This window comes from Ostrinia nubilalis, chromosome 22 (assembly GCF_963855985.1).
Source record: "Ostrinia nubilalis chromosome 22, ilOstNubi1.1, whole genome shotgun sequence".
Lineage (NCBI taxonomy): Eukaryota > Metazoa > Arthropoda > Insecta > Lepidoptera > Crambidae > Ostrinia > Ostrinia nubilalis.
The window spans coordinates 1,699,781-1,716,687 of record NC_087109.1 but is presented as its reverse complement, the minus strand read 5'-3'; the positions used below and the strand labels follow the sequence as shown (position 1 = coordinate 1,716,687).

Genomic DNA, 16,907 nt, shown 5'->3' with positions numbered 1-16,907 from the left:
AGTCCTGAAGGTCTCAAGATATCTACGGGACTATTCCCACCTCTCAGCATCAGCCAAGGCAAGATTGTGGGCACTTACAGGGCATATATGTACTATCCTAGACTGCATCCAGGTGCGATTACGGTCTAATACCTGCCTTGTCATGCATAAAAAATGCCTTGTCATGCATAAAAAATGCCTTGTCATGCATAAAAAATGCCTTGTCATCCATCCTATCCTACTAATCCTACTATAATATTATAAATGCGAAAGTTTGGATGTCTGGATGTTTGTTACTCTTTCACGCAAAAACAACTGAACGGATTTTGATGAAACTTTACAGTATTATTGTTTATAACCCAGAATAACATGTAGGTTATAATTTATGACGATTTGTGACAAACTAAATTTCACGCGGGTGAAGCCGCGGGCAAAAGCTAGTAAAAAATAATTCTCAAATTGACTCTACAAGGCACCGAACCCGGGTCTGCCCGAGGCGACTCAGCCATCTGGCCAAGAATGGCAACAGCTTGGAGCCTCATACATTTTCACGTTACCTCAAATAAGGAGATACACTATCTTAGAACATAGAAAACGCTGTATCGCTGCGAACGTTCTTATGGGGCCACCAATACAGCGATTTTACGGTTTTTAAGCCATTTTGTAACGTCATTGATTGGGTTTTTATTGGCAGTCAAGCTGTAGTAGATATGCTGGAAAAGATCTGTCAAAGCTTGCATCTGGACAATCTTCTATTAATATCTACTCTTATGAATTAATTTTAATTTGGGGTTTTCCATCGCTTCTCGTAGTTAAAACAATATCTATTCTATGTCTGTTTTTGTGAGTTGTCCGTCATAAACTATGAATTTTATGAGCTTTTAAATTAAGCTTACCACATGAAGCAATAAAGATATTATGATTATGATTTTTATAGTGCTCCTGTAGCTCTATTTTCTAGTACACGATATTAATTATTCTAGCAGCAAATTAAAACACAAAAGTATTTATCTAAAGCATCTTGGTACCTATTATTTAATAACTAAGATAGTGTAGTATTACTTGTGGGTTTACTTTATCTTTCAGTTAAGATAGATTAAACAGACTGAGTAAGGAACTAGATATTGATTTATTCTATACTAGCATACCAGCGCTTAGGCGGCTGCTGAGCGAGCGTTTTCAAGCCTATCATGTAGGTTTTTTTTATATCGTGTTTTTTATTATAAATATGAGGTAACGGGAAGTCCAAATATGGTTAAATTGCTATCTCTTCAATACAACATTAGGTGTATCCTTAGATTAATAAAACCTAGATAGAAGTCAGTGCACGAAAGGTGAGGCAGATTTTAGTAAGCCAGAATGGCTTACTCGTAAACGTCACATGAACTGTCAAAGTGAAAAATTGGTAAACACGTCCGACGACTTTTAATTAATTAAGACGGTTTGTGCTGTGAAAGGGTGTCTAAATACATCAGAAAAACTAAAGAAAGTGACCAGTGTTACACTTCCTTTTTTATGAAATCGAGACTTTTCAGTCGATTTATCTTATTGTAATTAGGTAGGTACTTTGAATTCAATAAATAAGTAAGTACATGATGCGTTTTGTTTTTGTTAGTTATAAAATAATTAAAAACGTATTAAAAATTTCCCTACTTTCGGGAAAATCGCCTTCACTGTCTACACTCCCCAACAAAATTGACACTAATGACATAAGATTTTTGCCTCACTCTTGACGAAGCGTTTGTATGAAGACTATCCATCTAGGTTTTATTAATCTAAGGGTGTATCGTGTATCATTTAATGATATCTGTTTTTTATAATTTCTTTAAATATCCACCACAATTCTATCTGTGGGGACCTATAAGTGGTTATCAAGTGTTATTAATTGTAAAATAATCAATTATGTAAGCCCTGGTGTTCCTAATATAAATAAATAAATAAATAAAATTTTGACCAGTTGCTAAAACTTTGTCCATTCCAATTGTCCTTTTACAGAATGTAATCGCTGTTTTCATGGCCGCCGTTTTAGAGGCTAGCCCGCGGCCCGCACTCGTTAGTACCACGAAAGTCCATTAGAGGTCGCTGTTTCTGATAAACCGCGGAGTGATACGGCAGAGTTTGAGGAGGATGCGAAAGGGTAGAGGATTGTGGAAGGCTGTCTGGGTTTTGTGTAAATCGTCCGATATTCTCTTGAATGGAAGGGATTAAATCCAGGATCAAATAAAAGGGTAATTTTTTGACCAGCTTATTCAGCTGTGGTAGGTAGAATTTATCATAATTATTTTTTTGTAAGTACTCATACCTATAAAGGAAGAATACTTTAGTTTTATAACTAGTGGCAACTGGCAACAGTCCCTTTGTGTCGTGTAACAGAGATTTTGCTCTAAAAATCTTTGTAGGAAGTAAGACAGTTCACAGTATTTGCCTGTATCTCACAGTTTTAACCATCACATAACAAAACGACGGCGACAATAGAATCAGTCTAAACATCGATTCAATTTTGAATATCTTTTCGTATTAAGGTTAATATTATAATCTGGGCATAGAAGCCGTGTGGTGACGGCAGAGTAGAATATATTTGTCACCAACCCCTACTCTTCCCACGGGTGTCGTAAGAGGCGACGGGACTACACATCAAACAGAGAACGGGCAGCAGCGCTCTCTGACAAACATCAATCTTTTAAACTGCGATCTCCAACCCGCCTGCCAAGCGTGGGGATTATGGCAAACCGTCCACTATAGTGGTGGAGGCTCATAGTCCAACAGTGGACTGTAAGGGGCTGTTGATGATGATGATGATGATGGGCATAGATGGCCCAGTACAGCGCAAGAATTTGTCAAAACACCACACTTCTTCATCAACTTCTCTTTTCCAACTCTCAAGGGTATTTTAACCGACGTCAAAAAGGGTGTTCTCAATTACTAAATCTACTAGATTTTAAACCTTATGCCTATTTCTTTGTCCACAGCGTCATCATGGTGCGAGGGCGCGCGCGACGCGTCATGTCCCAGGATCTGCGGACCAGCCCTGCAGGGAGAACCGGTCTGCGCCACTGATGGATACATCTACCCTTCGCTTTGTGAGATGAGGAAGAAGACTTGTGGAAAAGGTAACTCTTGGGTAGTTAGGGTGTAATGATTTGGGGTCGTGGAGATAAGTGAAGACAGTAATTTGTTTTGGGGTCACATAGTATGTGCAGTATTTTTGCCCTCCAGAAAGATGAAGCAATGAATACTTACGAAATTTGCCGCTTGTATTCACAAACATTATAGGTCTCACAATGCGCGTGGACGCACAGGGTGACACACGAACCAATCAAAAAGCTTTAATCAACGCTGTGCGTTCGATTTGATGCTTCACTTAATTTTAGATTTTCGTAACACGAGTTTGTTTCTTTGATACCTCACACACCGCTTTCAGTATAAACTTTTAGCTTCATATTTACCTATCACACAACAAAAATGTCTTTTAGGCAAATTCCTCGATCTTCGGGACGTCCACTGCTGAACACAGGCCTCCCCAAATGATTTCCATAATGGCCGATTGATTCCTTATTAGTTACAGAAATAATGACACCAAAAACAATAAACAGGATTTTGTGTTTTGATGTCCAAATCAATTTGCCCCATCTCAACCCATTTGTTCCCCCTTCCAGGCGTCCGACTGGCCCCCGACCAGGGTTCGTGCTCGCGGGCCCAGGGGTCCAAGTGCGAGCACCGCTGCACCTCCGAGCGGGACCCTGTCTGCGGCACTAACGGGAGGACCTACCTGAACCGCTGCATGCTGCAAGTTGAGATTTGCAGGTGGGTGTACGAAGGTTACATGAAGTTAAGTTGAAACTAACTCCTGGATGATGTGGCATCTAATGAACCCTCAACACTCAGGTTCTCAGGCTCAGTTACCCTGTTCGTTCGTTCGTTCATCTCAGCCAAATGACATCCACTGCTGGACAAAGGCCTCCCTCAAGGTTTTCCACAATGAACGGTCCTGCGCTGCCCGCATCCAGGTGCAGTTACCCTGTACATCATTGTAATTTCCCTTTCATCGCTCTCCCTGCGTTAACATCTTAATTGAATGACTTTAACACTCAATAGATAAGGTTAATTGCCTATGTTGTGTCATTTCATTACATTTGGTACATGATTATTTCTTTACATAAAATCTTTCACACCAGTCAAGTTGTAGATCCAGTTGCAATGATAGAAATAAGATATTATGGAAATAGACCCATCAGATTACTTCTATCCATAAAGTACTTTTATGGGTCCCTAAATAAAAACTACTTATATCTGCCGGTGTTACCTAATTGAAAACTTGCCTTTCGTGATTTAAATTCCCATTTTTCTGATATTTTCCAGAGTGGGCATTGGCCTGTCCCATCTCGGAGCCTGCAACAACATCAGCGCTCATCGTGAGAACTGCCCCGTGGATTGCTCTCAAGCGCCGCTGGATGGCCCCATCTGCGGGTCAGATGGGAACGTCTACAAGAGCACTTGTCAGATGAAGCTGCTTACTTGTGGGTAGGTAGCCATAAAGTAATTCATCAGCTCATACTGCGAGAACTGCCCAGTAACTGCTCGCAAGCGCCCCTAGATGACCCCAAATGCGGATCAGATGGGAACGTCTACAAGAGCACTTGCCAGATGAAGCTGCTCACTTGTGGGTATGTAGCCTTAAAGTAATTCATCAGCTCATACTGCGAGAACTGCCCCGTGGATTGCTCTCAAGCGCCGCTGGATGGCCCCATCTGCGGGTCAGATGGGAACGTCTACAAGAGCACTTGTCAGATGAAGCTGCTCACTTGTGGGTAGGTGACCTTTACAGATACAACTACAGGCCCGTGGACTGATTCCAGGCGCCGCTCGACGTACCTTTAGTACCTTTAAGAGGATCCAATGGTAAGGTCTATAAGAGCACTTGCATTGCTTACTTGTTAGGTGGCCTTTTTCTCTCAAAGAGCGTTCCTTTTATGTTTTTCTGGTTGAACGAACTCCGGAACAAACTTGACCTTCACTGGTTGGGTTTTGTTGGCGGTAAAGCTGTAGATCCTACCTACACAGGAGTTGCAGTGGTGGGAACGAAAGATGAGAATAGTCCCTTTCCCCTGGAACAAACTTGGCCTTCACTGGTTGGGTTTTATTGGCGATCTACACAGGATTGCAGTGGTGGGAATTAGATGTGGAAATAGTCCTGTTTCAAAGACTCTACCTTCAAGAGGGTATAAGAAGAATCAAGAGTAGCACCGATTGATATTTCCCAAAATTGTCTCTACTATATTCTGGTGACTTATCTGGAAATCTGAACCTGGAAAATGACTTTTTTGAATAATAAAAATTTAGCACCCATGTCTTAAAACCTTTTCTATACCTTTTTCCAGACAAGGAGTCGTGAGAACCAGCAAAAAGCATTGTCAAACTACCCGCCACTGCCGCGAGTCGTGCTGGCGCGTTGCTAGGCCCACGTGTGGCTCTGATGGGAAGCTCTACGCGAATGCCTGTAGGATGAAGGCCACGAATTGTGGGTAAGTTGAAGAAAGGAGAAAAAAATATACCTACTACTAGAGCCTATTTTAAAAATATGAAATCATCTTAGCTGAGCAGCTGCTGGACGCAGTCACGCAAATCCACAAAAAAGCAAAAACTGAGTTTAATACATAATTACCAAAGAAGAACTATACAGTTTAATTTCATTCAATTTTCAATTCAATTTGTAAAAGGACCCCGACGAAAATCATCATATGGATTAAAATTGTAACTACGTCTAACTGAGAGTTTGTTTGAATTCTTTCCAAGTGATTACTTTTAAGAAAACAGAACTTATTTCTTCTGGAAGATGGTATTCAAAATTTTCTGTATCAATACTACATTTTAGTTGAATAGATAGAAACTTTTTGTGTTAGAACCGAGATTTTTTTAAACGTAACCCGCGATTCCTCTCAGTCAAAAAATGCACTAATTCGTCCCAATTTCTCTTACAGCAAACACGTGTTCGAAGTACCGATGGCATTCTGCGTGTCCCAAGAGCGGACGTCTGGCGGGGAGCCGTGTCCCACTGACTGCTCGGGACAGAAGGAGAAGCTGGTCTGCGGGTCAGATGAGAGCATCTACAGGAACGAGTGCGAGATGAAAATGCTGAACTGCGGGTATGTTGGCTATGATAATGGTCATGGTTACCTTCTTGTTGAGGAAAATAAGGACATAACTCAAAATTTGTTAGAAAATTGCATGCAATTGCAAAACCACCCATGTCAAAACTTGAAATTCAGTTTGTCACATAAACACCGATTTGCTTGATATGTTTATTGTAATTTGGCCAATTAACTCGATTATAAATAGCCTATGTTAAGATGTGTAAATACAGGGTGTTAGGTAAATGGGTATATGAGCCGACACTAGCCCATGTTAACATGGTCATATAAATGGTATGGTGAAGTCAGTTTGATATCATCATTTTTTTTTTAATTTTCATACAAAATAAATTTTATAAAATCCTATTTGTATGAAAATTAAAATAATTAAAATTAAGATATCAATTTTCTGACGCCACCATACCATTTATATGACCATGTTAACATGGGCTAGTGCCGGCTCATATACCCATTTAGCTAACACCCTGTATAGTGTAAAATTTCATCAAAAATCGTTAAGTAAATTTTTCGGACAGAGCAGATCCATCCACTCTTACAAATAGGAAGGATCATCTAGCGCTTATACCAGTGCTTGTTTTATTAGAACTAATTTTTCTGTTCTCACATGCCTAAAATAGAATAAAAGGCTCATGAAATGATATTGTAAACATTATAAATCAATTTCAAAAAGAAAAACTCAGCTCGGGAAGGATTCGAACCAACATCTTCGCAATTGCCTCAACAATTGCGAACGCTTTAACCATTAAGCTACCGAGCCTTGATTTTCAGGGATGAAAATGGCTACCCTTTCAGCGTTTTATCGATTTTGCTGAAGCTTCTATCCTTAGGGAATTTGAACTTTACGCTGTGCTGACAAGGTTGAAATCAGATTGAAGATAAGCCTACTGAAACCTGGATATTTTTGTTAAAGTGTATTTTGATATTTCGCAAGCTCCTTTTATCTCCCCTTTGTGAATGTATTAATGTTTTATTTGGTCTATCTTACGTAGAATCGAAATGGTTTCCAATTAAACTCAGCTTGAACTACGGCGAAGGATAAAACCTTGCCTTTAGGCCTGTTTTCAGTTAAAAACCTATAATGGGTGACTCTACACTACATCATTCTTTTAATACAATTTGAAATTTTGAAGTCTTCTCATCGCTTCTACTTAACTATTACCTACAAAAATTTAAACTAATGTTGTTTTGTTTCCATCAATCCAAATAGAATATAAAAAACAGAAGTACTCCGTAACATTTTATTATCACGTCAGTGTAACCGTTGTTGTCCTGAAATTATAAGCCCCTATGTTTCATGTAGGTACCATGTCAATGCATCAATCTCTCAGCCTAAAATTTCTCACTGAATTGTGAATCCCAATCTGATTTTTGCTATGCAGAAGTCGCTGTTAAGACCCTCTTATTCTTTTGCGAATAAAGTTCATTAAATTCCCGCTGAAAATCAGTTTCAAGACAAGCCCTGGCGGTCTTAATGTACGCTGTACCTTTTTGTCAGAGGGGCACAAGCAGTTAATTGTCCACTTGTATACTTCTCTCTGTTTGAATCTATGTCTTGCCTGCTTGTATAGCTTTCATGCAAATAATAAGGTTTCTATTCTGTTCTGTTCTGTTCTGTTCTGTTCTGTTCTGTTCTGTTCTGTTCTGTTCTGTTCTGTTCTGTGCTGTTCTGTTCTGTTCTATTCTATTCATTATTATTATTTTCTTCTCCATTCCAGAGTCAGCAACAGGAAGATAGTTAAGAAGGTGGACATGGAGAAGTGCCGGTCGAAGATGAACAAATGCCTGCGCGTGAAGTGCTCGGCCGACTACGACCCCGTGTGCGGCACCGACGCCAATGTGTACAACAACCCCTGCCTACTGAAAGTGGCTACTTGCCTGTGAGTATTGCAAATCTTGTTTCATCATCAGGGAATGAAACGCCGACTAGCGAATCATCCTTACGTTGACATTTCACCTGTTGGCACTCTGTTTCAACAGCTGGGGACGGAATCGGATTGACTTTTTTCAACAAATTCTGGTCTCTCACCCACAAGCGCAATCTCCGAGCTTTGCTCACTCTGTCATCACCTTGAGAACGTCAGTCCATCGACCTGGGGGGTCGTTCTGTTCTGATTTGTCTTGACCTGAGAAAATGTATGACAGATGTTCTAGTTGTATATTTGGTTGACTGTAAAGTGATCGAGCTTTTTCAAGAGTTAAGAAGGCTTACAAAACATTTTGAGACTCCACCTCAAATCTTACACAAACCAAAAACCTGTAAACGATCACCACCACTTATTGATTGTAGTAAGCAACGTAAGACTCATGTAGCGTAATAAGTTTTGTAGGTTTTATAGTACCAATTTCTAATACAAACGCAATCTTGTCTTTACAGCAAAGGCGTGCAACTGGCCCACTTCGGAAACTGCACGGTGCTGCCCAAACTCGAGATTGACTGCCCCGACGACTGCGAGAATGACATCGAAAAACCCATCTGCGGCTCCGACGGAAACGTTTACAAGTAAGATCATCGTCATCAGCTTATTTCTTTCAGTCCAAGTCCACTATCAGTAGTAGTGTAGTAAGTCTTTCTATTGATTTCTATTCAGCTCGGCCTTCAAGTAATATAAATCACAACTTAAGCTGACAATCTTTCTAGGCTATGAGAAGCTTATTTGTCTGATTTATACTTGGTATAACTTCCAGGTTAAACGTCTAGCCTCCAACTACATTTTTCATGATTTCTGTCATCAATACCTTAGTCAAAAACCATTAATGGTCATGACGTCTCCAACATTCTTCCTCTTCTCAACCCGCTCTCATAACAGTTACTATAACCATGATGGTCAAAAGGAACCGTTTTAGACCCTCATTTTACGTAGGTACCTCTAAATCAAATCTTCATTGCTACACGTTATTGTTATTCTCCAGATCGAAATGCGAACTCCGCCGCCTGACTTGCGGTCAGCACGTGGTTGCGGTCTCAGCAGCCCACTGCCGCACCACGGCTCTCTGCAACGAGCCCTGCCCCGATACGCCTGCATTCGTTTGCGGGTCCGACAACAAGTTTTATAAGAACGAGTGTATTATGAAGAAGGAGAACTGCGGGTGAGTAGATTAGAAGTTTGGTGTTAAGAAAGGAAGGAATCCTTCCTTCCATACTTACTATATCCGTGTGATTTTCTACATAGATGTAGAAGACAGGTTCAATCCAATCTTAATGTAATGAGCTCCAACAAATTGTACCCGGAATCGTGGACATTCATTTTAGTCGCTGTTCGGGGCTAGTTAGTATTTAAAAATTTTTTTTGGGACAATTAATTACTAATTAATTACCATTAATTAGTTACAATCCGCGTTCAATACAATAGCTTCACTTCCTTTAGCCTTTTTTAGGTTTGGAGAGCAATGTTCCAGAGTAACTAAATTCATCCCCTTAGAAGGCTAGTTGCCAAAGATTCTGGATAGATCTTGCATCATTTTCAAGATTCTCAACCCTATAATCTCACAGCTTAATCACATTTTTCTCCGCAGCAAACACGTGTACGTGGTGCCCCTCAAGCGCTGCCTATCCCGGTTCCAATACGCCGGCTGCGCACGCGTCTGCCCGCCCGAGTACGACCCGGTCTGCGGCACTGATGACAAGACCTACTCCAACAAGTGCTTCTTGGAGATGGAGAACTGCCGGTCTAGGTAAGACACTAACTTGATGGAAATCTCAGTTGATGGAAAACTGACGGTCTAGGTGTGATACTTTATTGAAAACTACTGGTCTACTAGTAATACTTGATGGAGAACTGTAGGTTTAGGTATGGCACTTCATAGCAAAATGCCGGTTCAGGTATTTGATATCACACTGTATAGCGAAATGCCGCTCTAGAAAGATACATGACTTCTGACTTGAATCTACTGCCTGAGGCCCTGAGGCGTTACAGAAGCGATCTATGACAGAATTTTTTTTACCCACGACGAAAAAGCTCCTGAGCTGCATTTATGGAAAGAGATAATCAGGTTGAAAGAGGAAGCGAGCTTCACCCAGGATCTTATTAGCCAGTTCCTCTGTGATAGAGAGTTCGAAAGTAAGCCTCGAACTATCGATGCTGGTAACATTGTTGTTATGTCGACAGACTTATGACTTACATAGCTTGTCTATAAAATGCTTATGAGAAAGACCTTGGTTGGGTTTTTAGGAGCCACAGTGATGCAACTTCCATTTTCATTTTTTAAAACTTACCCGAAGCTTATGTGAAATTTAAACGTGCTAGTTCCTTACTTTCTTTCAATGATGAATGTAAAATTTTAAGTATTCCATCTCTTCGACAATTAAAATAAATGTATTCTTTCATTTCAGGAGTCTGGTCTCTCTCAAATACTTGGGCACGTGCGCCGAGCCGATCGCCGAGGAGCCTAAGAACTACCTTTACCGATAAACTATCGATATTTATACATCAGTATCGATAATCGCTTTACCCCATATCGTGCTGTATCTAGAGTTCATTGTAAAACTTAGTGCCAACTCTTTTAATGTAGGACAATTGATTTGTTTTGGTAACTTTGTCATTTCTTAAAAATTGAGTTTTAGGCTACATTTTTTGTTATTTTGGACCTTAAACCAAGGAGATAAGGTTTATAATATGGAATTGTGTAATAAACCAAGTATAAAAACATTAGCTTTTTGAAATGACAAAGGAACAATCAATATAAATCAATTCATAAGAATATGTACATTTATTTAATGACCAACTAATATGAATTTTCGTCTTCCATTTATCGCGTTTTTAATATTAAGAATTTTGTATTTTATGGTAATCAGTACAAAAGTTTGATAGAATCATTCAGAAGTTTTTGAGTCCACGATTTTTGGCGACCTGTTCACTCTTCAAAATAAAAACTGCGCCAAAAATACTCAAATCAAAAAAAAAAACTTTTTCTTAGTAATACACTAACTTACTCTAAAGTTAAACCTAAAAAGGTTTTTGACTGTTTATTTATTTTCTATTTATTGACTAAAAGTAAATAGTTTAAGTGATTTGTAAATAATTAGTGAATTTTCGTCATAATTACATTTAATGATAATATTTATTTATTCGTTTTTAGATTTCGATGCATTTAGAAAAAAAGACTATTTAATTTTTACTAACTGAAATATTTTGATTTGTGAGTTATGTCATTTTCTTTTTTGTGTGCTCAGTGTTGTATTGTTATTAATAAAAATGAAACAATGTAGAATTATCTGCCTAAATGCTGTTTGGCATTGCTTGGTATTGTTTAAAATTAAAAATGCTAATAATAGTTAATTGTGATACATTACTACAATAATTGTATGGGTAATCCAAATATAAATACCTTTACTGTATGTAACAATCACCATTCTCTGAAATAATTCACTGCCATAAGACAATATTTCGTAATAAAATGTAAAACCACGTAATTTTTTATACAAGAAATACTTAACTTCATATTAACCTGTACAATCGAGTATTTTAACGAAATAATAAATGAAAAAACGTTTTTAAATGTTGTCTTTTATTTTTCACACACCATAAACAACACAAAATATTTATATTTCTTTTATTTTCATGTTTTTTGAAGTTTTCATGAATTTATTTCAGTGCCTTTGTCGTGAACCAGATCTTCGGATAGGTGTTTGAGCCCTTAAATGAAAATGGAACATTTAAATAAAAACTAACGTAAAACCTACATCTTTAAAAGGGAAAGGTCACTGACTGACTGACTCACTCACTCATCACGAAATCTCAGAAACTACAAGTGCTAGGAGTCTCAAATTTTGCATGGGGGTTCCTTTTAGAACGCTCACTAAGACGGGATTTTGAAAAATTCAACCCCTAAGGGGTAAAAAGTCGCGGGCGGCCGCTAGTAATTAATATGTAGATTTATGCATAAACGCTACAACCAATCACAAATCATATGATTTTAGTAAGAGTAGGCGCACACCGTTGATTTTTAGTTGGCCGATAGTTGTGCTCGATTTTAAATTGTATGAAGAATCGGCCAATCGAATCGGCGTAGTGTGCGCACTCCCATACATGCCCATACTGATCAACTGCCCGACTAAACTATCGGCCGACGAAAAATCAACGGTGTGCGCCTACTCTAAGAGTTAGCTAGTTCGCACAGTTTCATTGTGACTCTGTGGTTTTGTGCCAAAGGAGTTATTTTTAAACTTTTATTTAATTTGCAATTTACTCGTCTATGTTTGTTCGCTTCGTGATTGGCGTAGATATTTTTGGCAATTATTTTATTAGAGATATTTTCGTCGACTGTATGTATTTGCTCAAAAATTAATTTCTGTCTAAGTACACTTTTACAAGGTTATTCAGATAAAATTGATACAGACGTTAAGAATATTTGTGGAGTTCATAGATAAAAATTCGTTCGTTTCAGCAAAAGGGTGTTCAGTGCTGGACAAAGACCTCTCTAGGAATTTCTATAACGACCGGTCTTGCGCTGCATTCAGTGCTTAACGTGATTGCCAGATCGTTGGTCCATAGAGTGGGAGGCCATAATACACACGTTACACATGTTCATCATCCTTTCAACCATAGGACGTCCACTGCTGGACATAGACCTCATCCAATAATTCCAGAGTAACCGGTTGGTAGCGGTCTGCGTCCAGCGCTTTTCAGCTACCATTATGATATCGTCTATGTACCTTGTAGATGGACGTCCTACGCTGCACTTGCGTTGCCTCCACTCCAGAACCTTGTTGCCCCAACTGTCATCAGTTCTGCATACTATGTGCCCTTCCCATTTCCACTTTAGCTTGTTATTTCGTCAGGCTATGTCATGTCCACCTTGAAGGTGGACGTCCCACGCAGCGCATTTCAGCGCACTCCAGAACCATGTTGCCCCATGCTCATTGCCACGTCAGCTTGCTAATCCGATGAGCTGTCAGTGACTTCATTTCGTTTACGGATCTCCTCATTCCTGATTCGATCTCGTAAAGAAACAGATCACCGTAAACACGTTATAAATCTAGATATCTATCTAAACAATACCATTGACAGTTTCTGCAATGTACAGAACCTCGCGACGAGCTCGATCGGGTACCCGACGGGTGCAAAGTAGCCTGCCAGCTCGTCGACCAATGCCTGAAGCTTACTCGTGAACTGCTTGAAGGTGTCCAGGTTGAGAGCGTCGTAGCGGTGGAGAATTGCCACTGGAAGAAAGAGGATATCATCTAAAATAGTCATATCATTCGTCCCATCTAAATGGCGTCCACTGCTGGACAAAGGCCTCCCCCAAGGTTTTGCCCAATGCACGTTCCTGCGCTGCCCGCATCCAGGCTCTTCCCGCCAATCAGAAATGAGGAGATCCGCAGGAGAACCAAAGTAACATAGCTCGCAGAATTGCTAAAATCAAGTGGCAGTGGGCGGGGCACGTAGAGACGATGGCCGTTGGGGTAGGAAACTTCTCGAGTAGCGACCATGGGCTGGAAGACGTAGCGTGGGTAGGCCTCCTACTAGGTGGACCGACGATCTGGTAAAATAGTCATCTTTGCTAAAATTAAGTAGCAGTGGTCGGAGTATATAGCTTGTAGAGCTGATGGCCGTAGGGACAGTTAAGCTTGAGTGGTGATCAGAGGGTAACCGACGATCTGGTGAAGTCGTGGGAAGACCGGTCGTTGTCGAAATCATTGGGGGAGACCTTTATCCAAATGTGTACGTCATTTGGCTGAAACGAACGAACGAACTTCAATATACCTACTACTGTCGCTCTAGTATTTATTTTATTTTTATTTTATTATTTATCAATAATACTAACCGACCATCAAAATGTATGAGATCAACCATTTCCAAACCATGCCTTTACATTTGGAATAATAAATACACAAATTATGTTTGAAACACACAATTCAAAATAATGGACTGCATTTTATAAACTGTTGTGGGAGCGTTTGACAAAGTATGTCATTTTGAGTGAAGAGGATCGAGACCATAGATTTGGTGTTGGTAACTGATTAAAAAAGAGTTGTCCAAAAAAATCTTATTCGGGTAAAAGATAGATATCAGAGAACAGATAGAAAAATAGAAAACTGTCACCTTGTGGGTGGACGTTACTTACTATAGAATGACCCACGCTGAACTGTCCCACCAAACTCAATGACAGGGGGGCGCTACCATCGTTCAACTATATGGTTTCCAACATGGCAAAAATCGGAACCAGCGATCCGGTATTGACGGTGGCGCCCCGCTATCAATGTCATGGTTAGGACAGTTCAGTATTTTGGAACTATAATAGGTAACTGCTATGTAGGTCCCTATAGTTAAATCAAACGTAATGTCATAAAATGTATCTTCTGATATTTGTACAAAGATGAGCCTATACACAAATAGTTATATGATGGCACTAAAGTAGCTATTTGATTAAGCATCACTGTTCATTGATATGTTTGACAACGATAAAAGCTTAGAAACAGAAGCATGTGTTATTTTTTTTGTACAATTATCTTTCTCATTGGGGGATTATTGCCGATACTCGCCATGCTTGGCAGGCGGGTTGACGAGGTGTGGGACAGCAAGGTTCTGGAACGGAGGCCGCGTACCGGAAAACGCAGCGTGGGATGTCCACCTACAAGGTGGACCGACGACATCATAAAGGTAGCAGGGAAGCGCTGGACGCAGGCCGCTACCAATCGATCAACATGGAAAACATTGGGGGAGACCTATGTTCACCAGTGGACGTCCTATGGCTAAAATGATGATGATGACAATTATCTTTGAATGCACGGATCTTGGATTATTGTATGGTTGCACTAGAAAGAAGGAAAGAACGATAGATTTAGAAAGAGAGAAAATTTATTTGTTACATTAGAATGTGATGACTGATCAGAATGCCGGAAGACGTAGTGTAGGCACGCCTCCACTAGGTGAACCAACGGTCTGGTGAAGGTCCCGGGAAGTGCCTGGATGCGGGCAGCACAGGACCAGTCGTTATGGAAATCATTCGTCCAACAGTGGAAATCATTTGGTTGAAACGAACTAGGTAACATCAGAATGTATTAAAATTATTGGATTCAAACTCACAACCGATGTTAATTCCGTTAACAAACCATGAAGACTCCTACATCATTCAATCACGTGAGGACATTGAATTTGGCATCCTTCGACAAATAACATCTAAAAATAATGTATTTTATAAACCAACTAGGCTTACTTATTATGCAGTTCCGGTAATTAGGTTGTCTTTGTTATTTGTCCAGGGCAAGAAAATGAACAGAACACATGTATGTTTCTAAGATTTCTCTACTTTATTCTAGATCTTTTTATTTTGTAATCATGAGATGCTAAATTACACTAGTTTTTTTTTGAGAATTCAAAATTTAATTATTGAATATAATAAACAAATAAATATCCTTGGGCATTTTACACTGCGCCTCTAGTCCCAAACTTAGCAAAGCACTTTGGGATCTTGACAAGACTAACGCTAGTATTCACAAACGATGTTTGCTTAAGTGAAGCAGAAAATAGAAGGCACAGCATTGAATAGAGCTCTGTGGTGTAATGACACACAGGGTGATACACGAACCAATGTTCGTGTATCACCCTGTGCCTTCACGCGCAGTGTGAGACCTCATAGTAATGCTTGTGAATACGGGCGTAAGGTTCCTAGACTTGTACTATGTATTTTATTGCGTATATTTTGAGCCCGAGCAGACTTGGTTATTATTTAGGAGCAATCTTTTGTTCTATAGGTAGGCCGCTTAAATATGTCCTCGCTTGCGGAACGCGGGGACACAGGGGCGTGACGAAAACGGGATTCGTACGGGGTGCGGGCGGCAGGCGCATTCTTGTCAAAATCCATTTCGCTGGCGATGCGGCTAGCGAACGCTTGTGTTATTTGTTACGGACGCTTTTTGAGGGCTATATATGAGATTACATTTATAAGATGAGTCGAAAGATTTTCGGACATAAAATTAATAGTCAGTGCAAGCAAATAACTTTTAACGTTTATGAATATTTTATTAAAAAAAACTGGATCCAAATTCTGATGAATATCAACAAGATATACCGTTAAACAAAATCGTAGCAAACGTTACTGGACTATCGGAAAAGACTGTATCCAGAATTGTACAACAAGGAAAATTATTAAAAAACAATGAAAAATTTAAATCACCGAAGAAATTGAAACAAAGCCGCAGGAAAAAGGTGGAAGTAGATGATTTCAAAAAAGGCGTGGTAAAAAGAAAAGTTAGGTACTCAGTATTACACAATTTAAAAAAAAACCGGCCAAGTGCGTGTCGGACTCACGCACAAAGGGTTCCGTACCATTGATTTATGAAATTAAAATTAGTTTTTATTAATTTAAGTTATTTGTATGAAAGATTACGCGGTAATAATCGGTTTACGATTTACGAGGTATTAAAAAAAAACTACTTACTAGATCTCGTTCAAAACAATTTTCGTTGGTAGTTTTTATAGTAATGTACATCATAATAATATGTTTTTTTTAGATTTTTAATTTTCTTATTTTAGAAGTTAGAGGGGGGGGGGGCAACTTTTTTCCACTTTGGAAGCGTCTGTCACGCAAACTATTCTACTGTCTGTCTAGTGTCTGTCACGAATACTGCGAACATGACGGAGTTCTAGATGACGTTGTTGATTTTATTATTAATGTGCACGATGATTCAGATAATTCGGATGATGGCTGCTTTGAAAGTGAAGAATCAAGTTCTAGTGATATTGATATGGACATAAGTGATTGATTAATAATTTGGATACTCATCTTGCACACAATAAATTTTACATGAAATACGACATGAATTGTTTCATTAGAATT

General features: G+C 39.4%; 1 protein-coding gene across 1 annotated transcript in view; it reads left to right on the top strand.

Annotated features, from left to right (window-relative positions):
* The window catches only part of LOC135083088 (serine protease inhibitor dipetalogastin), a 107,880-nt gene extending 96,256 nt beyond the window's left edge, over window positions 1-11,624 (top strand). Inside the window, exons 3-12 of the mRNA XM_063977852.1 lie at window positions 2,949-3,089; window positions 3,636-3,783; window positions 4,339-4,500; window positions 5,358-5,501; window positions 5,958-6,122; window positions 7,844-8,005; window positions 8,503-8,628; window positions 9,039-9,215; window positions 9,642-9,800; window positions 10,459-11,624. Of these exons, the coding sequence (XP_063833922.1) occupies window positions 2,949-3,089; window positions 3,636-3,783; window positions 4,339-4,500; window positions 5,358-5,501; window positions 5,958-6,122; window positions 7,844-8,005; window positions 8,503-8,628; window positions 9,039-9,215; window positions 9,642-9,800; window positions 10,459-10,537 (1,463 nt within the window). The 3' untranslated portion in view covers window positions 10,538-11,624. The remainder of the gene's footprint in view (window positions 1-2,948; window positions 3,090-3,635; window positions 3,784-4,338; window positions 4,501-5,357; window positions 5,502-5,957; window positions 6,123-7,843; window positions 8,006-8,502; window positions 8,629-9,038; window positions 9,216-9,641; window positions 9,801-10,458) is intronic.
* Window positions 11,625-16,907: the final 5,283 nt, after the last annotated feature.